This window comes from Protopterus annectens, chromosome 5.part0 (assembly GCF_019279795.1).
Source record: "Protopterus annectens isolate FY-2018-M chromosome 5.part0, PAN1.0, whole genome shotgun sequence".
Classification (NCBI taxonomy): domain Eukaryota; kingdom Metazoa; phylum Chordata; order Ceratodontiformes; family Protopteridae; genus Protopterus; species Protopterus annectens.
In genome coordinates, this window is record NC_056735.1 from 324425628 (window position 1) to 324450332 (window position 24705).

The 24705-nt window shown below is 41.7% G+C and overlaps 1 protein-coding gene across 1 annotated transcript in view; it reads left to right on the plus strand.

Moving 5' to 3' along the window:
- POLA1 (DNA polymerase alpha 1, catalytic subunit) overlaps window positions 1-24705 on the plus strand; it is a 3104727-nt gene that overhangs the window by 1867842 nt on the left and 1212180 nt on the right. Inside the window, exon 31 of the mRNA XM_044072304.1 lies at window positions 17030-17161. Coding sequence (XP_043928239.1) covers window positions 17030-17161 — 132 coding nt within the window. The remainder of the gene's footprint in view (window positions 1-17029; window positions 17162-24705) is intronic.

Consider the following 24705-nt stretch of genomic DNA (forward strand, 5'->3'; position numbering starts at 1 on the left):
TTCTTACTCTCTCCAATTATCTTTGTGGGTATTCAGGCAGTGTAATTACTAGCCAGTAGATGAATTTTACCCAGATTTATAGCTTTTACTGGCTTTATTTTCACACTTCATTTTTTCACACTAGGAGAGCTCTTATCAACCTGTTCATTTTTGCAGCCATTCTAGAGATTAGAGGATATGTTTTTAATCCCTTTTACGCACTTTTTCTGAGGACAGGCAACAGGTGGTGGAGGCATGAAAACCTGCTACCTGGAAATTTTTACCCAAATGGAAAAATTTTCTTTTTGGTAACAAAATCAAGTCTGAAGGAGGCACTCCATTGCTGAATTCTGGCCGGTCATTCACTTTAATAAAAATACTCCTTTTGACCATTTCAGCTTGCCATTGGAATCTTGTTTTACCTGTTTATTCCAAGTCATTTGTAAAGTTTTGTTTTGTATATCAGAACATAGAAAAAGGTGACTACTTAGGATTTGAATTTTGTTTTATAAAAATGCAACTCAACCTTCCTTTGAATATACAGCCAATTCTTCAATGAAGTTTCTGGCCTGGAAAACAACCTTGCTGGTAGTTTAAACTTCTACTATTAACTGTATTTGAATTATAGGCCATTTTTGTCTATTTAGTCTTTCTGATTTTTCAAGTAGACTGGGTGAGTCTGAGAATCATTCCTTCCTTTGTTTATGCCTAAGGTTGTCTCTGAATTACCTCTTAATCTGACTGTCCAACTCACTGTTTTCTGTCCTAATCCACAAAACAGTGAAGAGAGGATTTTTCATTGCCTAGATGTACACAGTTAAGACAATCTAATACATTGTTTGTATCTTATGACAAGAAAAAGGGGGCAACCATATTTCAAACAAAGTATCTCTCAGTGGCATTCCCTCTCCATTCATTTCTGCTTTCCTAGCCTTGGGAAAACTCCTCCTGAGAATGTCAAGGCTCCTTCTACTAGAGCAATTGCCACATCTGGGACTTTATAGAGGGCTATGAAGTCTAGATTTATTTTAGAAGTAGGTAATTAGCCCTCTGTTAAAATACAGCTTGTAGTGTAGAAGTGTGTTCAGAGACAGAATATGCTGGAGCTCTTCATGAAATTCTGAACTCTGCTTCCACTCTGTCCATCCTTCCTAAGCTTTGGCAATTGTCATATTTAAGGACTGCAGCAGTAGTCTAAAGAAGATGAATGTAATAAATACAGTTGTGTAATTAACATAACGTTTATATCACATAATCAAACTTTTAAAGGTTCAAACATCATATGGTCGACACCATATGATCGAACTTTTAAAAGTTTGAAAATGTAATAAAAAAAAAAAAACAAAGAAAAAACCTACCTGAATGGTTTAAGTAGGGGGTCAAGTCCCCCTGCATCCCCCACATGTGGGGCTATGCCCCCCCACAACTCCCGCTCTTTAAATATACCAACTCCGGGATTGCACTACAGTGCAGAAAAGGGAAATCTTCCCATTCTGCACTGTACGGAGATCTCCGCTGAAATGTTCGAACTTTTAAAAGTTCGATCATATGGTGTCGACCATATGACGTTCGAACTTTTAAGAGTTCGACAACATGATATAGACCCTTAACATACCATCGCAGTAGATGTTCAAATAGATCACTGTTTCAGTACTGTTCTCCTCTATCTGTCCACTGAATAGTAAATCCCTTGGCTAAGAAGAAGTGCCTTCCTTTTTTCTCTTTGACAAAACTTGAATCGGAGTAGTAGGCTTCAGCCACTCATTCTAGGGGGAAAAAAGATCTGAGTTTTGTCATATCAATACATCCCTCTTATACGGACACATCTGGATGTGGATGTAGAATGCTACGTTTCAGGAAAGTGCCTTAAGCTTTGTAGTCTGGCTGGGCATATGGTATCCTTGGTAGGATATGTCCCATATTCCAATAACTGCACAATCTTCTGTTTGGCCATCTGCTGTTATGGTCAGTTAATTACCTAACTGTAATTTCTTACTACAACAACTTCCTTAACTGTCCCATCCTCCATCCCCCTTGCCTGTGTAGAAGTTATTTTGCTTTTATATATTTGTGTAAACACAAATTGGGGATGGAAGAGGTGTTGCTTCTGTTTTTTGGAAAGTTTATTCACTGAGCTGTGCCATTTCCTGAAGGTTAAGAAAGACTTGAGGCATTAAAGCAAATCTATTGCTGTTATAAGTACAAAACTGTTTTGTCTCATTTGTTACATGGAGGCAAAGATTGTTAGAAATCAAGCAAGCTTTTTTCTAAGAGGATTTTGTAACTGCGTTATTCTTTGTCAATAGGGTGGCAAACCACACTTGAAAATATAGCTATCAAAAGTCACTCTATCAGAGTACTGGCGGCTTCTACTATTTCATCTTTGTAGGCATTTGTGCCTTTGCCCCTTGGTTCTCCACTTATCTGTTATTACTGAGACTAGAATTCCAGGAGTTCTGCCTTTTTGAGTTGGTTTTGATTTTCATTTCCTAGTGACCATTAAGCCTGCTTGCCAGTGTGTTCAATATGCCCATTCATCCTTCATGAAAGTTAGAGCCCTATGGCCCATTTGTACATTGTAGGAGCAAGTAGTGTCACTGGCTCAACAGGTAACACTTTTTTGTTGCCAGAAGAGCTGAACATTTTGGCTTCTATTGTTTCAACTTCTTTGAATTTATTTTCCAATACTGACACTGCGTTACAGCATGAGGGGAATTTTTATGGCCAAATTTCCCCTAGTCAGCTTGAATACTACATTGGGTCTTTCCTGAAAAGAGGCTGCTGGCTTAGTGGGACTAATTCAGTCAACAGAGTAAAATAAAAAAATAGTTAAACAGGAGTGGCCTCCTAGGGATAGGGAATTTTTGCCATGTCCATAATTTTTTTCCATACTCTTTCCTTGTAAGTTTCATGTGGTTGACATTGGGCTTATGTGAAGGGCTTCTCTCCCACTTTTACAAGAGGTGTCTCCTCAGTAACCCTGACCGCCATAATGGCAAAGCAGCTCTGTTAACACCCATTTTCCACCAGGTATTCCACACACAGTTCCATCAAACCCACTCCCCAAAGACAGGTGAGTAGGGTTCTGCCTTATCATTAGTCTGTCTCTTTTAGTCCACTTCCTTCATTCCTTTAACTGTTGCTGGAAACCTTATTTGCTAGGTTGTAGTCCGTCAAGGTTTTGTCTCTGTGCACTACAGAACTGGCCTTAAGTGTCTGATCTGATTTGGAAACTTTGTAATTCAGAACTCTGCTTCCAGGTTGTTAAATTCTGGATCACATCACCCTAGCATTCATCTAAGCTATATCCTGACTGGGGACGGTCCCTTGTATAATCGGCTCATGTCATAATAGTGCATGCATTATCACAGCTCCCAAAGAGCAGGTGATAAAGTAAGAAACTCACTGTTAACAGACTTTATGGCAGAACCTAGGTAGATGGTCCTTCCGACCCTTAGTGTCTTTGTAAACAGTGTACATAATGAAATCTTTGTTTCCTTGATTTGCAGGAAGTGTGTTCAGTCTGCAGTTGGGGAAGCTCTCTGAGTATTAGACAGGATGTCCCACTGTGTACCAGCATAATACACACCTGCCCTTTAGCATGGAAGATGCCATGAAAACTGCTGATTTGTGAGAAGGAGGATAAACCCAGTTGTAGATCCACCAAGGAGGGTCTCCCTCATAGATACCTCATTCGATAAGAATGTTTATTATTTAATGCAAGTAATTTTACAGCTAATTGTTTTGTATTGCAAGGCATCCAGATTGTGAAGAACATGGCATCAAAGAGTTAATGTTACTTTACTTTTAGCTTAATTTGTGTTTAAAACTGATATTGACACTACCTGGGGTGTAATAAACTTCATACAGTAGTCATAAATGTTTCATGTGGTTATTTTATTTTTATCTTGCAGTCAGTGGTGGTGCTGCGGCAGCGTTGTCGCCTCACAGTAAGATGTTGTCCTGTTCGATTCTTAGCTAAAGCGTCTTCTGTGTGTAGACGTGCGTGAATGGACGTACCTTCGTTGAAGGTTGTGCGTCAGAGCTGGCAACTCGGTATGAAAAATCTACTGCCAATCATTAGTGGACCGGAGTTCCGCTGTGGTGACCCCTAACCGGGAAAAGCCGAAAGATACAACAACAGCAACATCTTGCAGTCTATCAGTATTGCACTCTGAACCATTATTGTGTGTTTGCTGGTGATATAAATGTTTTATTTCTGCATAGCTGTTTTAGTTTTAGATGGAGTCCTGATTGGGTTGGTTGTTGATATTTCCTGTTCTGGATCACCTACCTTTGCTCCTTTTCTTTAGCTTCCATGTGAAGGACATGCATTTCTGTGTGAGATCACATGACAGATTGAGTGAATGCCTAGTCCTGTGCTAGTAAATTTTTTTCTGCTGATCACACAGTTCACATTTCATTTCTAGCATTTGTCATGGAAACACTTTCATGTCATTTTTGCACTGGAAATAAGGTATTCTATTATTTGCCTGACCACCAGAACAAGAGTTGGGACCTAAATCAACATTGCTTCTTTTGTCTTAGGAAAGACAGTAATGCAGAGAATGTTCATAAGTAGTAGTATTTCAAACTATTCAACCTAAGATGCAGGAGTGAACATTTTCAAGCCAGTCTGACAGTCTTATAATATGGTAGAGACTGAGTGCATAACACAAATTGGCAAAAAGACCCATTAATCTGATCTTGGCATCTGCAAGAGGACTGCAAGAAGGCATAAGACACCTATAGCAGGCATCAGTCACTGAGATGATTTTGCATGATTTCAGTTTCTCCATCTAGTGAGAAGTGTATTCTGCCTTGATGGAAGCAAAGGAGTCCGTCTGTAGTGCACCCTGGTAGTCACCTTGACAGATGCCCACTCGAGTAATGTCTGTCCCCAAATATTGTGCAGTTGAAACTTTCCACAACTGGCCTATGCCAAGAGAGCAGTTCCTTGAGTTTACCAGCAGGTAATTGATGTTGAAGCATGCGAATGAAGATCCCAGGCAAGCTGCCAGTTGGCATGATCAATTGACAGTGACAACTGGTATGACATGCAGTAGTGATATTGATTTAAGTATTCAGTCATTAACAGCTGTGGCTGTTAGAGTGTGTGTCAGTCTTAAGTCCTTTTTAATTGTAGCTAAACGTTAGTGCTCCAGTTCAGTGGATAATACAGTAACTATTCCTTAATTTTGGTTTGAGGAGGGGGAAGTGCCCAGGGTGCCAGTTTACCTAACCAATACTCTGAATCCCCACAGAGCTCAGTGGTCAGCAGGTACTTATTAACACACTGCCTTTCCCCTTTGCTTTGATTGGCCTCTCTACACAGTGACTGTGCATTCTTGCTTTTGTTTCCTGCTTTGCAGTGGTTTTCCCATCGGTGCATGGAGTACATTGGTGGATGCATGAGCAGTAGTTGAAATGAAAGATTGCAGGAAAGAAAATTCCAGCAGTCAACCCAGCTGTGCAGGACTGTCTTTGGATCAGTCACTGTGGCGAGTACACAACTTCATGGACTTTCTGCAGTGGATAATTATTTTGAGTCTTACTTTTCTCATATCCTCACTGTGGCACAGATGAGGAATTTCTCTAGCTCATGTGTTTAGGCTTCCTCCTGGTCTTTTGTCATAAGCTTGACTCGAAGGACCTGTCTGTCCCCAGCTCTTTTCCAGTTATTTTCTCTCTCTCACTTGTTAGGTCTTGCACCCATCACTGGCAATGAAGTGTGCTTAAGGCTGTATTCCCTGTAAACATGTCACAAGTATGTCATAGTGTGTTAACAACAAGTCTAAGCATAACTGCATTTCATTGCCCACAGGTAAGGCTTGGTAGTTGAATTTGAAGGCAGCAAGTCCGTTTGACAGGTATCTAAAAACCTAGTGCTTCACCTGTTATGGGCTGCCATAACTACTGGAGCCATCTCTTCTAACACTAAAGGCTTGCCTTCTGGTCATACTTCACCTTGCTATCCACAGGCATCAAAGTACAACTTGCTGGAGAATAGAGATAAGGGAACATTTCCCTCTCTCAGCATTTCCTTGAGAACAGGATTCTGAGGATCTGTAGGCCCTTATATGTAAACCACATAAGTGATGTGCATTAGAATCTTATTCGCTCTTTGAGATTTGCATCCCTTAATTATTGATTACAGTATTTGTTGTAGAAAAAGGAATTGAAAAGGTAGTAAACTTCCCTGCAACCGAAGTCATGGAGACTGAGGAAATTTTTATTGATGGCTTCTGTCGCGAGTATCCCCGTGGTCCACTGTAACTTTATGGTGTTTCTAGGGCAACAGACTCTGGCATGAGCATACACCAGATGATGTGACTCTCGTCCAGTAAAAATAAGCATGTGCAAGGCATTCTGGATGCATTCTTGGGGAGAGGTAGACTTCTGTTTGGACAAGATTCTATGGACTTAGCAGAAGACTTTCATAATCAAAAACAGATGTTGGACATCTTAGAAGGGTGTCTGTGGTGCTCCTCAGTTTTTCATCATCTTCTAGGACTCCCTGATTTTTCAAGGAGTAAAAAGACCTTCATTAGATGCTTAAGGCTGTGATCATCAGGTAGTGTAGCCTACCCATCTCTGTCCACTAGGTCTCATAGAAGAACGGCTATGTCAGCAGAGCAGTTACAGTCCTAACCACCTTGCAAGACTGCCTGTGGGAGGATATCTTTCCAGATTTTCCCCTAAGTAGAGCACCAACACAGTCGACTGTTGGTTCTGTATGTATTAATAGATCACCATATCTTAGAGCAGTTAGGTCCTCTTCTACAAAAGAGCTTTCCTGAGGAACCAGGCAGTTTCGGCAGACTCCGATCAAGCGAACTAATGAAAAGCAAGCACAAACTAAATAAAATAAGAAGGGCAAATGTAGCTCAGTCTCCACAGCTAAAGACCACAAATCCAACAGTTCAAAAAGACACTTTATTAACAAAACTAAATCACTGTGTTAGCGCTTTCATTTAAAACCATGTTAATCTTCAGACATTTTAAAAATTGTTGCATCACATCTTTTTGTACTGCCACTTCATTTTTCATTGGACCCTCAGTATGATTGACATGCATATGTAATAACCTAATAAATATTAAGTAGATGTATTAAGTATTGTTAAAAATATATATTAAAATAGTAAAATATATTGGATTTACTCGTATGTCCCTAAAAGTGTTATAAATAAATTAAATAATAAATATGACTATAAATGGAAAGTTGAAATATCATTATAAATGTCATATAAATACATTTAAATTCATGTAAAAAAAATCATAAAATTACATAGACAATGCATAGGAAATACATACATTAGAAAAATAAGACAACTTCGTAAGGAATTACAGCTTAATTAATTATTTTTCTTTCTTTGCAAGGCATTCAGTTTTAAAACTGGTGAAGTAGAGCTACGTTCATTGATTCCAGGCCAATTCTCTGCCTCTACTCTGATTTGCAATTTTAATTATTTAGCTCTAACTGCTCTCCCCATGGTTGTTTTTCCTTCAACATTCACATGGTCAATGGCCATATAAGAAAAATGGTGACTATTACATTCACAAATGTGCTTTGCTAAAGCATTATTTGGATTATTTTTTCTTTATAGCCTACTCATGTTCTTTTATTCTTTGGGCAAGACGTCTCTCAGTTTTTCCAGTATAAAATACTGGACATGAGTTGCACACAGCTAAATACACAACTGCCTTAGAATTGCAGTTGTATTTGCCTTTCAAAGAATATCTTATATTTCTTAGATAAAAATTCACCATTGTTTACTTTATGGCACCAATGACATGCCCCACACCTTGTCATACCTAAATTAAATTGGGCAGGCATATAGGTGGATTGTTTAAAAATATCTTTAAAACTTTTGCCTTTCCAGTACACAAGTAGTGGTTTCTCATTCATGTGGTTCCTTATATAGGGGTCTTCTGTTAAAATAGACCAATTTTTTACAAATACATCTTTGATCAACTTATGATCTTGAGTAAATGTAATAACTAGGGCTTTGGTAAAGTCAGACTAATATTTTAACTTTCCATTTATAGTCATATTTATTATTTGATATTTTATAACACTTTTAGGGACATATGAGTAAATCCAACATATTTTACTATTTTTAATGTATATTTTTAACAATACTTAATACATCTTCTTAATATTTATTAGTTTATTACATATGCATGTTAATCATACTGAGGGTCCAATGAAAAATGAAGCGGCAGTGCAAAAGGATGTGATGTGATAATTTTTAAAATGTCTGATGAAGTTTAACGTGGTTTTAAATGAAAGCACTAACAGTGATTTATTTTTGTTAATAAAGTGTCTTTAGAACATATTTATCCTTTGGAGAAAGGCATGGAGTTTTGCTGCTGCATTTTATTTTTTTCTGAAGAGGACTTCAGAGTTCTTCTTGCATGGGACCTAGGCATATTTCTTATGTACATGCAGTGCATCAGATTGTGAATGATTGTCCAGTGGGTTATGTCCTTACTCCAGTGGTGCATCTAGATGTTGCTGGATGTGATGAATGACTTTTGTCTTATCCGTGTGTGGGTCCACATTGCAGGCTTCTTTGATTCATTGTGGATTGTCTTCACAGAAAATGCAAATTGTTGATATTTGTGTATCTTCTGTGCCCCAAATGGTTGCTAGAATTGTACCCATTATACTAGGAGCTTTGCATTAGAAGGAGCTTTTTGCATTGCCTTTCTGTCACCTGAATGACTGACTTTTAGGAACCCAGATGATTGCTTTCACTGGAGCAGAGTTGGAAACACTTCACTGTTGTGTTCATTAGTGCTCAGAGAAAACACAGGCTGTCATAGCCTTCATAAGATGGTGACATTGTATCACATTTTGTTTGTTTGTACTGCTATGTAACTGTCCTGAAGACCAATCTTTACAGTTATTTGTGTTTATATCTGAGGATGCTAGTATTGTATAGAGTTTGATAACTCTGTGATTACAAACTGTTCTGCTCATAACCGTCTATTGTTAGTAATATCAGACACTCTGTCGCTGAACTGTTGAATAGTGGACTAATTCCACCAGTCTCGTTATAAACTTTCTCTTCCTACATTAGAATCCACTGCAAGTCATAGTGATGGATGCTTCAATAGCAGATAACAAAAACAGGAGGGTCATACATATCAGTTTGAGCTAACGGCAGTAACTCTTACCTAAAATTTTTGGAAGTGGACATATCAGAAACCCTTCAGATTTAGTCAGACAGCCAAACCTGAGTGTAGTACACGAGCAAATGGGCAGTACATTTGACTTGGGGAATGGATTGTAGGTCAATATATGACTCTGCTAACCAGTCACACACCTGGCAAGTGGATACCGTGGTTGTCACAGCTCCAGTCTTCTCCTGGAAATGAGGACAAGAGAATCTTGCCTGACCAAAAGCTTCTGGGAGTAGGACATCCTAGCGAATGGCCTATTTGCTACATAGAAAAGTGCTCCATTTCCATTGGTAAACAGAGGATGTAGGAGTTGGTGGCAAAAATGTTCTTTAGTGGCCTCAAGGAGTACTATATGTATTTCAGCCATTCGTTCTGATTCCATGCTTCATCTCAAGATTCAGAAAAAAAGATGAAATGTCATGCGTATTACTCTTTGGTGTTAGAGAATAATGTAGTTTTAGGTCCTCAGGTCCTTAGTAGTGCATGAAGCTGTCACAACTCAAGCCAAGTAAAAACTAATCAGTTAGGGCTGCTAACTTGTACCACCTCAGAGCCTGGCTACTCTTAAACCTTTTACTTCCATCAGTCCTCTCAAGAGGAGTTTGGAGGTGACTAAAGATATCCTGAAGAGTTCCAGTCATCACATGTATTCTGCAAAGAGGAGGTTTTCCTTATTTCGAAGGAGGGTACTATGTCGCCTCAGTCAGATTGCATATAGTGCTGAATAGTCTCAAGACACCAGTTATTCCATGGTCAAGATGCATGTCTCTGACATGTCTGCCATGATGCCCTTAAGGAGTCTTCTCCTTTGTACATAAACGTCTGAAGTCACTGACACAGATTTGCATGCCCTTTCAAATGACTGGGTTTGTTGACACTGAAGCTTACCTTTTTCATAGATTTTTTGCCATCATCTCTGTTCATAGGAGCTCTAAACTAGAGCCTGTTTTCTATCATCTGCCTTTTTTCCTTTGTTGTGTGTGTGATGTTGTGTGAGTCGTCTTCCCAGTTTTATAGTTTTCTTGTGGCTGGGAAAGCTAATGCCCCTTCTGACTTTAAAAAATGCCAGAAGTGTGGCCACAAGATTTACACTTGCTTTGTGTATATTGCTTGGGTCCTGTGCATTTGCAGGAGGAATGCAGTTATTTACCATGGGTTCAGTCATAGAGCCCTTGTTTAGAGACGTAATAAACTTATCTTGAAGGGTTTGATCCCCCCTGCCTTTAGTGAAGCCATTTCTGTGACAGACCAGAGCAAGTCATCCTCCTTTTCCTTGAAGAAACTGAAATCCTCAGTTCCAAAAGAATCCTTGGAACTGGAGATGTCTGGCTGTAAATCCTTGATTACGACAACTTCCCTGGCACCAATCACTATCACAGAACTTTCAACATTGAAGGCTCCGGTGCAGGACATTTTAACTGCTTCTACTTTGATGGCACCAACTACGTTGGCACAGACCTTTGAAGCTGAACCAAGGGAGTTTTTACATAGGACTGTTTACTCCCCATCTATCAACCCCTTTGTGGGTGAGCTTCGAGAAGTTTTTCTCTAGAGACCGAAATCTCTCTCCAGTGTCATCGATCTGTTCCACAAAAAGTCTTTCAGAGCTTGATGTGGAGAGACTCATAAATAAAATTTTGTAGGTGAGAGGACTTGCAGGACCCCCTTCAGCTCCAGGAACCGAGCATTCTTTCACCCTGCTAACCACTCCAAATCTGATCTCCTCTGAAACTTCAGAGTTCACAGTTCCGAGCTCTGGCACCCACTGTACTGGCTCCTGAGATCTTCATTTCTTCAGACCAGAGTAAGTCCCCCCCAGAGTTCTTGATTTTTTTTGAACTGGGTTCCCCCAGCCTGCCCTGTGCCCTGTATGTGGGGCAGGAGGCACTTTCTTTGAAGCATGGGGTGACCCCAGTTCTGAGGCAGTCTCTCTCTCTCTCGGCTCTGTTGGTAGCCTTTGAGGCTGACTCAGTCAGCACCTTCCTCCTTGGAACACATACCCCACTCTGGCTCCATTATTTGACCTGTCTCTCCACTGGGGCAGCAAGTGCTGAAGTCCTAAGTTTCTCACACACAGGTTCTGTCATTTTCTGATACCTCCTACAGTTATCTCCCTGAAAATGTCCCTCAGAAAAAGTGCAAGAGGAAGCATTTAGATTTCCCACAGGAATCAGTCACTGAAGATACTGATTTTGATGACGGCGAAGGGTCCCCGTGGTCACCACCTGAAGATGTCTCCTTCTGAGAAGTCCTAGAAATTTTAAAACAAAGGGGTATGTGCAAGTCCCAAACCCTTCTTAGGAGGAATCCGCTTACCTACATGCTTTTGGTTCTCACCCATCTACCTCTGAGGTGATTCCACCTGCTGATGAACTCACCCAGTTGATTTCACAGCGGGTGTGGAAAGCTCCAGATACCACTGAACCCATCCCTAACAGACCGGACAAGATTTTATCTGGCCCTGAAGATAAGCAGTTCTGGGCCAAATGTTTAGCAGTAGATGCCATGATCGTAGCAGTCACCACAAAAAAGAAATTTGCTGAGGAGAGTTCATCTGTCCATCCACCCAACAGGAAATCTCAAACAATGGATAGATTTGGGAAGTGGGTTTATGCTTCATCAACCTTTGCCCTAAGGCTTTGAATTTTCTAGCACATTTCCCAAGACTTCAAAGGGACCTGATCAATGAGTTGTCAGATACCCTGGCAGAAGCTGTTTTTGAAGAGCTCCAAGAGAAAGTTGCCTCTCAGCTAGCCACACTGGAGTCTGTGTCTAATTCGTCCATGAGGCTCATTGTGCATACAGCTGAGGGGACATCCAGAGCAGCGGATTCAGGCATAGCCATAAAGAGAGACCCCTGGATGCACCTATGTGACTTTTTGGAACCATTTAAGGCTGTATTTATCAATGCACCCTTTGACAGATCATCTATGTTTGGCCCAAAAGTAAGTGAGACTTTATCCAGGTGTGAGAAAAATGGTAGGACCTTTTCTGCTGTGGGTGTATGTTTTTCCACTCCCCAAAGATCCTTTTCTAGGAATCAGAGGAGCATTGGAAAGATGTGGTTCAAAAACTCCTGAAGGCCTTTCCAGGACACACATGGAGGCAGTTCCCCCACGGGCAGAGGGGGGAATCACAATGGAAGACGCTGACAAAGTGGCAGAGGTGGTTCACAGAACCAGGGCTTCAGAGGTTCTTTTCCAAGTAAGCCCTCTCAGCATTCCTGAAAGGTGGCTTGGTTGTCTTCTGGTGGAGGCAGTTAGGGAACACTTATCCTTGCAATTAAATGCGTGGCTAAACATAATAGATTCTTGGGTGCAACAGATCATATCCAGAGGTTATACTGTACCCTTTTCCCATCTTCCCACCTTATGCAAAAAAATTCCCAGATGTCCCACTCAAAGGTATCCAGCAGTTCTAGGAATTCAAAAACTGCCAAACAAAAACTCATCCAAGAAGTCCCACCGCATCACAGAGTATCCATAACTTAAGATTCTTTTTAGAACCAAAAACGACATGAGACTGGAGCCTAATTTTGGACCTCAATGTGTTGAACAGATCAGTTGGACAAAGTTCTGGATGGTCATGGTACAGTCCATTCTTCTCTCTTTGAAGAAAGATGACAGGATGTGCTTGGATAGATCTTCAGGATGCGTATTATCATATAAAGATGGAAAAGTGTTGCAGGAAGTTTTTCCGCTTCCAGCTGGGAGCCAGTCATTACCAATTCAGACAGAGTGCTGCCCTTTGGTCTGATCACAGCCCCAGGGTATTCACCAAATGGATGGCAGTAGTAGCAGCTCACTTGAGATTGCAAGGATTCTGGGTATTTCTGTCCTTGGATGACTAGCTCATTACCGCTTCGACCAGGCATCATTTGATAGAAGCAAGGGATTACATTCTCAATACTTGTGCCTACCTAGGAATTACTGTAAATCACAAAAAAATCCCAACTGACTCCAACTCTGAATCTAGAGTTTATGGGGGCAGTTCTAAATAAGAGAACAACTATAGCATCCCTTCCTTCAGCGAGACTCCAAAGAATTATTACACAGGTTCAGAAGATAATCCATAGAAAGAAGGTTGTACGTCAGTTAAGTTTGCAAGCTCTAGGTTCTATGGCAGCGTCAATAATTCTAGTTCCTGTATCCAGGTTTCTAATGGCTGCTAGCATCTCAGTGGTCTATGCTTCATCAACATGTCACCAGATTCTGATCAACTATTGCAAGAAGGATCTACTTTGGTGGGCTCATTCCAAAGAAATTCTCCTCAGCCACCCCTTTGTCCTTTCAGACCCCATGGCCATAGTGACCACGGACATCTCCCAGATTGGGGGGTGGGGCATTTTCTAGGCAAGACTGTCCAAGGCACTTGGTCCCACTTAGGGGCCTGCATATCTGTGTCCTGGAGCTAAGAGTGGTGCTTCTAGCATTGGAGACCTTTCAAACAGCTCTTTCTCAAAGGACAATTACAATTCAAAAGACAGTATGTCAGTAGTTTGGTACATCAACAAACAGGGCGGAACCAAGTCTTACCCCTTTTGTCGCGAAGCATTCAGAGTATGGGAGTGGGAGATCTCTTCCAAATGCTTTCTAATAGCAATGCATATTCCACAAAGTTCCAGTGTGAGTGCAGACAAAATGAGCAGATGTATCCTTCAGCCTCACAAATGGTCTGTCAATCCAGAAGTGGGTGAAAGGATCTTCTATCATGGTCAACCTTGCTGTGACCTGTTCGCTTCTCCCCTAAACAAGTGCAGCAATTACTTTGCCCTGATTCCCCCTTTGAGAAAGTCACCAAGAGACGCTGTACTCCACAGCTGACCCCCAAGTCTCCTGTATACCTTTCCCCTGATACCTCTAATTACAAACTTCCTACAGGAATCACTCAGGTTAAAGAGCAAAGTAATCCTCATTTACCCCCCTTTCATCCTTGACATATTTGGTTCCCCTTTCTTTAGCATTATCTGATTCAACAACTTTGGATTCTGGACCCACTTCCTGACCTTCTGTCCCATCCAGACAGACTTGTTCACCCAAACATTTTGAACCTCAAGCTGACAGCATGGTGCCTCCGATTCCATTAGTTGCCAGGTGTTTAAATATTTCCTACCCGGTACGCCACATCCTTCTATCTTCTCATAAACCTTCCACCCGTAAACTATATTCTAGTAAATGAGAGAGATTTACCATTTGGGCTTGTGAAAAAGATATTAACCCTTTCTCTGCTTCTATAGAAAATATTTTAGATTTCTTACCCTCTCTTTAATGCGGGAACTTCCCCTTCTACCATCAGAATACAACTAGCAGCAATTTTCAGTTTCCATGATGGTTTGGAAGAATGTTCTTTAGCTTCTCATAGACTTTTGTAAGTCCTTTTTAAAAGGGACACTTTTGTTGAAACCTCCTTTTAAAGACCTGACATCACCTTGGGATCTGAACCTTTTGTTGCAAACCATTGTACATTCACCCTTTGAACACTCAAGAGTGTGACCTGAAGTTTTTCTCATGGAAAACATTGTTTTTTGGTGGCAATAACCTCTGCTAGAAGAATTTCAGAAATTCAGGCCTTGTCAGGTAAACCACCTTATCTGATTTTTCAGAAAGATAGAGTTTCTTTATGAACAAACTCCTCCTTCCTACCCAAGGTAGTCTCAGAGTCTAATATTAATCAAGTAATTAATTTACTGGTATTCTTTCCAAACATTTCTAACAAAAGTGAATATTCCTTGCATTTACTAGACGTTCACAGACAATTACGCTTCTGTCTTCACAAGACGAAAGATGTGAGAAAATCTTGCCAATTATTTATTTTCTTTTCCAGTGCAAGGTTTGGTAAGCCAGTCAGCAAGGTGACTCTAGTCAGATGGCTAAAGAATTGTATTTTATTTATCCATGATGAGAAGAAAATTGCTTTGCCCAGACCCATGAAAGCCCATTCTAGAAGCTCTGTAGCCACTTCAGCAGTTTTCCAGTCTAGAGCTTCAATGGATGATATATGTGCAGCAGCTACTTGGGCTTCTCCCCATACCTTTATTACCCATTACAAATTGGACTTGGTCTCTAGGGGAAGAACATCCTTTGGCTCAGTGGTGCTTAGGAATCCAAGTCCTCCCAAGATCTAAGGTAGTTGGGGACCATGTCCGATACATCAAAGATAAAATGAAAATTGACAACATCAGATAAAGAAGTTATGTACTAGCCATAATGTTCCATCTGCGTTGTCCATTTTCATTTATCCTTGACTTCCCTCTCTCCATCACCCGGCCTTTTGACAATTTTTTATTGGAATGGATAATATACCTACAAATTATTGTGACCTTTGAAGCTTAGCAAATATGGCTTCCCTTCTGGCTTCCTTATCTATTATCCATACATTTTCTGCAAACTCAATCTAAGGTAATTGAGACAGAGAGGGATTGTTGGTAGAGGTGAAGCTCGAGAGTTTTTGGCTTGCGCAAGATGATATAACAGCCGAGTCAGTTCCGATATTGGAACCGAACCCATATGCCAAGGATAGATGCAAATGGACAACATAGATGGAATGTTATGGTGAGTACATAACTTTTTTTCCTTTCTTTTAGACAGAATTGTATGTCTTACACTACTTAAGCGTCTCTTTCCAAGTGGGTTGCTAACCATGTTGTGTTTTGCCATCAGATCGGTAACTTTCTGTTGGGAAGCTGCTGCTTTCTGAGACCAATCCACCAGAAACTGATTGCAGCAATTTCTTTAGTTTTTTTTTTTGTTATTGTTTAGAAATGGGTACATTCAGCCATTATTGCTACTTGGCAGTGATTCTAGGAATTGGGTCTCATTTGGCACTTCATTGCTGTGTAACTCATTGTTTTCTCAGCTCTTAGCTTTAAAGTTTCCGCTTCTGTAACCTCCCTGGTTTGTTTAACTTAGTGCTACCAGCTGTGTGGTCAGTGGTGGTAGCTACCACTGCAGTGGCAGCTGACTGAGCAAGTCTCAGTAAAAAAAAAATGAAAACTGGTAAAACATTTTAAACTCTGAATTTACTGTCATTTAACTTTCTTCACCATCTTAATCAGAATTGCATGTCATTAGTCACAGCAGGGAGTGCATCTCTGCACTAGGGGCATGTTGCAGAGAATCTACAATACATGCATAGATAGCATTGTTGGAGCAATGTGTGCTGCACATACAACCACTGTTAGTCTCAGGGCTTAAATTTTGTTGCATGGTATTCTTGCATTTAATGCAGAAGACCTCTGATGTCTTACATTAACATATATGTAATCACTTTTCAACGGATCCATGAGTAAGCCTTCTGTACAGGGTGGTTGTTTCTCTCCTGCCTTTTTTGCATCTCTGGATGACCTTTTCATCTGGCAGCATCATCAGCTAGATTTTCCTTTGTTGGACAAGTATATAATATAATTTTACATTTTTGTTTTGCTTCTGTTTTTAATTTGTTTTATTCATGGGAGTTGAGGTAAGGAGTATGGGCCTTTCTACTCTGTTATATGCTTCTTACCCTGCTCTGAGTGTTTGAGTTATACAGAATTCTGATATGTGCATAGATGGGAGGTGTTGACACATTGGTTAAGGTCTTTACCTCCCAGATTCAAGATACAGTGTTTGATTCTGACCTCAGCTTATTGGCTAAGCGAGTAATCGTCTGCTGACTGAGACCCATAGGTTCAGAGGTATATATTAGGTCATACCAGGAGGTGGAAATAGTTACCCACTGGATAATGTGTCGTTGAAGATCAACTGACATGGTAAGCTCATCTCGTATTTTATTTTAGGGTCCATAAATGCATGCTGACATTCAATCTTTCCTAAAGTGGAGTAGCATATAGGTAACACTGAATTTCTCCTGTTAACCTTTCTAGTCATTGACAAAGGATCCACAAGACTACCCAGATAAAAAAACCTTGCCACATGTGCATGTTGCATTATGGATCAACTCTCATGGAGGACGAAAGGTGAAAGCTGGGGATACAGTATCATATGTCATCTGTCAGGTAAGAACTTCATGTTTTTTCTCACTATTTCAAGCCCCTTCAAAAAAAAAAGGTATGGGGAGATTTGGTATTTGTTGTGTTGAAATATGTTAAGATGCAGATTTAATTCTGAAGCTGGGACAGACTGGCCTGTCGTACAGAGAGTAATATTACCTGTGGTTCTTGGGATGATAATTTCATATAGATAGAACTGCAAGATTGGTAGTGAGATTGACAACAACAAAATGTGCTGGCTTTGATTCAGGTATGTAACTGCCGTGTAAAGAGATATGAGAGATGGTCTCTTCAAATGATACAATGGTAAGCTGGTAGTGTAGAAGCAAACAAGGGAACAAATGGATACGAAGATGGTTTGAAAGAGATCCTTACTGGAAAGTATTGTTACTCAAGCCAATGATGATCTCAGTTGGTGTACTCTGAACAATTCTGTAATCCACTGTTTATGCAAGAACATTGACATATACCACAGTCATTCCAGGTAATGGCATCTGGAAAGATCGACAGTGTACACTAGAAGTTGAGAGGTAATTAAATTATAGATTATTTTCTTCAGAGGAAAATCAGTGGTTGCAGTGACAGTCAAGTATCTTAAGGCAATCAAAGTCCTGTAGGATGGCATCTTTCATAAAAAGAAAATAAATGTTCAGGGCTCATTTAAAAAATGATAGAGGTATATAATTGCGTTAGTATAGGTTCATAGGATGATACTAGGCTATTGGCACGGAGGCCATTATAAGCCTAGCCAAGAATTTTGCCCATGTTCCCACAAAGTTGGCACCTGTTTCCCCTGTCCAGCAGGGACACAGGTGGGATCCGAGGGATGTATTTTCTGTTACCCATCCAGTCGTACATGTTCCTCTTAGAGAGCTAGAGGTGTACTATGCTTGACATGGAGGGAGATTCTGTTCCATAGATATGGGGGGGGGGGGTCTTTGGGACAGAAATCTATCCCACCGACAAGTTCTATTAATGACACAGACCAGGTTGAGACCGTGCATGCAGGTTGTGCAAGTGGAGATGTTCTTCGTGTTTCACTGTTGCAGTCATTACATTTGGGTTATGTGCCTTCCGGTAGCCCTCAGCTGGCCTGAATACCAGAGTCTTGGATTCCTGCGTCGGGTGCTGTCCCTCCTTCCATGACATCAGGTCATCAGGGGTATAAAACATGCAGCTGACGCCATTTAAAATGCAAACCTGTAGGCCTGAATCCACCCTCAGATGGTGCCTGCACAGGTGCTCCAGACCTATCCAAGGTAGAGACATCTACTGATGAGTCTTTCTCACCGCACGGTACCCGAAGCAGAAGCAGTTCGCAAGTGCTGGTTGGCCGACTCCTGAAATTTTTGTTTTCGAGTTTCAGAACCGAAGTCTTCGAAAAAAGCTAAGTACCCCCATTGGGGATCCTTTTTTCTTGCTCTTAACCAATGTCAGTAAAAGTTAACAATTGTCTTACCTGTGGAAAGCAAATACCTCATAAAGATTTTCATTCGTATTGCATTCCTTGCTTAGGCCCAGAACACAATGTCCCTCGCTGTCGGTTTTGTGCCTTATTCAACCCCCGAACTCTTTGTCCTCTGTCTATTTCCGCAGCAAATTATTTTGGTACTCAGTTTAACTATCCAGAAATGGCTTCGGTAAGCCATCTGACTACCGATTTTCCAAAAAAAACATAAGGATAAAGACAGAGACAGACCGCATACGTCCAAAACTGCTGTCGACGCTTCTGTTAAGCCAGTTCGCCGGTACTCAGGAGGCGCTTTCGCAGCCCCTGATACCCACTGCTTCAGATTCGCAGGCCTCTGCTGAGACCCATTCGGAGTTCGGTGTGGCACGAGATGCTTCTTCAACTATGGAACCTGTGGATGTCTCTACCTTGGATGGGTCTGGAGCCGCTGTGCAGGCACTGGCTTCTGAGGGTGTATTCAGGCCTACAGATTTGCATTTTAAACCGACGCCATCTTCATTAAGGCCTAAAACTCGACCCACTCCTAGAAAACCGACATCCAAATTGCATGGTCAGGCCCATATGCCTAAAAAACAAATGCTTAGAATGGCTAAAGACCTTATTACTTTAATTAGGGGAAGCCAGCCTTCCGTCTCAGAGACCTAGAACTGATTTTCCTTCTGATTCTTCTGATCAGGATTCTGAAATTTCTGTTTCTTCTGATTACCAGGATTTGCCCTTATCTACCTATGAGGATTCTGATGCAGAAGATTCTATTCCCCCTGCTTCCCCTCCAGAAGATTTTTCTTTTGGTGAAACCTTGCACACTCTTAAGCATTTCCGCTGGGAAAGCCAGGATTACTCTGACTCCAAAAAGAGGCTTAGGGAATTCTTACTCCTCCCTCAAGACAGGCCTTTAGCTATCCCTCCTGTTCTGGACATTGTAGATGATGCCTTCTTGGAATCTAGCCTGGCCCCAGACACTTTACCTCCAGCTCCCAGAAAAGCTGGCAGGTATTCGTGCACCTGACTCTCACAAGTTCCTCTTCAAGAATCCGACTGCAGATCCAGAGACCATTTCCCAAGGACCAAAGGACATTAAGGCTGCTTCTGCCAAAAACCCTATCCCCTCTGTTAGAGATTCCAGGACCTTGGACAGATGGGGTAAGAAGGTATACACTTCTGCTACTTTGGCCATGGCCGTTAGTGCCTTAAATTGCCAGTTTCCTATGTTAAAGTATCAGCAGCATATTATGGGACTACTTACAGAATATTATGTTGATTCCTGACTGTGCTGAACATAAAGAATTACAGGATTTAATGCATTCTGCTGAACATGTTGGTAAACATACTTTGCAATGTGGTTTTGACTCGCTAGAGGCATCTTGCAGGGCTGCTGTCACTGGGTCTGTACTTAGAAGGCATGCTTGGCTTAAGGAGCAAAACTTGCCAGATCATGTTAAAGCTGAATTTACTGGATGCTCCCTTAAACCAAGGCCGCCTGTTTGGCAACAAGGCAGAAGTCGTCCTTAAAAAGATGGAGGAAAAAGCTAAATCTATGCAAACTGTTAAAGATTTCCTGCACGTACAGCCTCCCAGATTTAGTAGGCATTGGCCTTCTAAGATTTGGTCCTTTCCAGTCTCTTCCAGGCCTTCTCAGTCCAAGCCCAGGAACAGCAGACCACCTAGGTTACAGTCTCAGGCTACACACAGGCCTAAGCAGTGGGGGGCTCCCACTTCCAAAGCTGGAAGTAATAAGACACCTCCAATGGAAAAATGTCACAATAACTTGACCTTAACTTGTCCAAGCCCTGTTCAACTGCCTGCTCCCTTAGGAGGGAAGCTTGCCCTGCATGCAAAAAACTGGGAACTCATTATCCAGGACAAATGGGTTTTAAATATAGTTTTCCAAGGATACAGATTCCAGTTCTACACCTTACCAACCCCAAACGGTTAGCCAGACCTACCCCCAGATCAGTGGGCAGAGGCTCAACTGCAGGTTCTCTCTCTTCTAAGTATCAGGGCTATTCAGCCTGTCCCAGCAGAAGAAAGGGGACAAGTTTTTTTACTCAAGACTTTTCCTGGTACCCAGAAAAGTCAGCACCTGGCGTCCTATCCTGGACCTCTCTGTTCTAAACACCTTTTTGGTAATCCCAAAATTCAAAATGTTAACACTTCAACAGCTGCTTCCTATGCTAGGCAAAGATGCCTGGTTGGCAACCTTAGACTTAAAGGAAGCTTACCTACACATTCCAATAAGGGAATCTTGCAGGAAATACCTATGCTTCAGAGCAGGCTCCATGCACTGTCAGTTCTTTGCACTTCCCTTTGGCTTATCTACTGCACCCAGGGTATTCACAAAGTGTCTAGCTCCAGCCATTACATTTTGCAGGCAGTGAAATATTCAAATATACCCATACCTGGACGATTGTCTAATTCAGGCAGAAAGCCAGGACATGCTATTAAAACATCTGGCATTTGTAAAGAAACTTCTAACCTCGCTGGGGTACACCATAAACGAAAATAAATCTCATCTGGTACCCTGCCAGCAGATTGTATTCCTGGGTGCAAGCTTGAACACAACTTCCCAGGTGGCTTACCTCATGCCAAAGAAAGAAGTTTATTTGACAGCCTACTTCAAACTATTCGCCACAGAGACCCAGCTATCTGCAAGGAAAGTTTTACAAGCCCTGGGGTTCATGGCCTCTTGCATTCTACTAATTCCATATGCAAGACTCTGTATGAGGAAACTACAATGGTATCTAAAAAGCCTATGGTGTCAGCATTCTGAGGACCTGGAATCAATGATTCCTATCATTCCTTGTATAAAGACAGAGTTCCTTTGGTGGGCAGAGGCCTGCCACCTCAACAAGGGGCTCCCTTTCAATCTACCCCTGCCACCCAAACCCTGACTACAGACTCATCAGACTATGCATGGGGGACTCACTTGGCAGGGCAGTGCCTTCAGGGCAAATGGAATCCGAGTCAGATGCACCTGCATATCAACCAAAAAGAAATGTTAGCTGTACAGAATTCCTTGACAGCCTTCAAGGACCACATCCTTCCAGGACAATTATTGGTAAAGACAGACAACACCACAGTTATGTGGTACATAAACAAGCAGGGGGGAACCCACTCATACCCTCTCTGCAGACTAGCCATGGCTCTGTGGAGCACAGCCCTGAGCTATCAAGTGCACCTATAAGCTCAATTCCTGCCACGCAAGCAAAATTCACTGGCAGTCGACCTAAGCAGAAATCTCATGGACCCACACAAATGGAAACTGGAACCAAAAATATTCAACCTCTTGAGGAACAAATGGGGGACTCCAGAGATAGACCTGTTTGCCTCCCCCCAGAACTACCAATTGTACAAATTCTGCACAAGGACTCCCCACAGTCAAGCTTGGAAAGTGGATGCCCTGTCCTTCACCTGGGAAAGCCTCTCTGTTTATGCCTTTCCTCTCGAAGGTTCTGCTAAAGATCAAACAGGACAGACCAAGGACAATTCTTATTGCACCAGACTGGCCTCACCAGCACTGGCACCCCCTCTTGCGCAGCATGATACTGCTGGATCCATGGCACCCTACCTCAGACACCTTCCCTACTATCCCAACAGGCGGGCCAGATTCTGCACCCTCAGCTTCAAACCCTGAACCTTGCAGCCTGGCTAATTCCTTGAGCTCTCCAATAGCATCCCTCAGTAAGCAGGTGCTAGAGGTCATTCTGGAAGCAAGGAGACCTTGCACTAGAAAATCCTATGCTGAAAAGTGGAAAAGATACTGTTCCTGGAGCCAGACCCAGGGTATGGGCACTACGCTGCCCAGTTTACCTCATATTCTTCAGTACTTAACAGAAATGCCCCACAAGGGCCTATCCTTCTCGTCAATTGAAATTCATGCCTCTGCAATTTCAGCACATTATAATACTGAACCACCCCTCTTCTGTCATCCCCTGTTAAAACAATTCCTCAGAGGGGCTAAAAATTTAAGACCCCCCCCAGGCGAGGCCCTACTCCATCCTGGGACCTTAACTTTGTATTGGAAAAGCTCACTCTCCCTCCATTTGAACCAGCTGCAACTGCAGAGTTTAAATTCATTTCTTGGAAGACAGCCTTCCTTCTAGCCATCACTTCAGCAAGAAGAGTGTCTGAATTACAGGCCCTCATGGCAGTGGAGCCCTTCATTATCTTCCATGCAGACAGGATTTCCCTCAGGACCAATCTTTCCTTTATGCCCAAGGTGGTGTCTAGTGTGGCCATAAATCAGTCCATTCATTTGCCTACCTTTTTTCCTAATCCACAAAACAAAGGAGAACGAATTCTGCACTCTTTGGACGTGCACAGACAACTTAGATTTTCTTTGGACAGGACTAAGCCTCTCAGAAAATCTTAACAGCTGCTAGTTGGCTTTGCTGCAGGGGCAGAGAGGAAGGCCATTTCAAAGCAACCCGTTTCTAAATGGATAGCCCATTGCATTCATTTCTGGTATAAGCACCATGGAAAACCTACCCCACAGGGGATAAGATCACATTCCACTAGGGTTACATCTACCTCTGCAGCCTTTCTCAGAGGGGTTCCTACCAGGGACATCCTAGAAGCTGCTACCTGGAGTTCTGTTCATACCTTCACCAAGCATTACCACATGCCTATTTATTCTAAATCCAGAGCTGGTTTTACCACTGCAGTAATGCAGGGCTTAATAGCTGGTCCTAATGCTCTCCAATTTCCTCCTCCCTTCCTTAGCTTTGGGAATCTGCCCAAATGTAATGACTGCAACAGTGAAACATGAAGAACATAGTACAGTTGTGTACACTTACCATAAATGCAGATGTTCGAGTGTATTCACTGTTGCAGTCCTGGTTACCCTCCCTCCAGCCCCCTGACTTCTCTTGGCTCTACCTTTCCTTTTTGTTTGGTGTATTTGAGCTTTCTGGTGTATTTGCTTTTTGTTGGAGATGTAACATAACATATAATTGCTTTCCATTATGGGGGCACTTGACATCTGGGGCAAGAAAAACTGATGTAATGGCGTTGGCTGCATGTTTTATACCTCTGATGACTAGATGTCATGGAAGGAGGGACAGCATCCGACGCAGGAATCCAAGACTCTGGTATTCAGGCTGGCTACCTGCAGACAGATAACCCAAATGTAATGACTGCAACAGTGAATACACATGAACATCTACATTTATGGTAAGTGTACACAACTGTACTTTTGACTTACGCATATGCAGCAACTCCATCAAGGCATGGTCTGAGATTGCCTTGTATGCCAGCCACAGGTCATCTCTGAGCAGTCTGCACGAGACGGAGTAGAGGGACAGGCCTTTTAGTCTGTCAGTATAGGACAGGTGTTTGAGACGCTGGATTTGCCTGGTCAGGAACCTCTGTGGTCTCTCCAGCTGCTGCATGTGCTTCATTATTTAAATTTGTATGGCAAAAATCAAGAAGGAAGTAAAGAATAATCAAAATAAACATGAGCGGGGACTTCTGGTATGGCACTGCAAGTATGAGCAGCTAATTGAAGTCCTCTGAGATAGAATATCTCTCAGACTACGTGAAAAGCCAGCAGTAGTCCTGCAAATAGCACTATAAACAGTAACCAATCTTGCTTGTAACGTCTAAGAAATGATATCAAAAGAACTAGTTGAAAAAAAAACTATTTAACAAGCAGTAATAACTCAGACTTAAATAATGTTAATGTCAGCAATGGGGTGGACTAGTGGGCAAACCAGCTAGCAGTGCCTAACCTTAAGGAGCTGGTGACAGAATTCATGGGCAAATACATTAACTTAGTCCTTTCAGTAATTCTAAAAATAAGTGGTACTTTATTTGAATACATTGCCTTCAATAATGAAAAGCTGCTGGAAATGGAAGAAGCTCTTTGTAAGAATTAATATGAGATCTCTAAATTGCAGGTTGTGGGCAAGCAGATTAGGGGAAAATATGGTGGAATGTGTGAAACAAGGCAAGAAGGAGAAGAATAGAGACTGGAGGAACTTGAAGACAGATCCAGAAGGAAAATATTTCACTTATTACGGCGTTTCCAGAATTGGTGGAATGCACAAACATACCTAAGCAGCTGGACTGAAATTCCTGA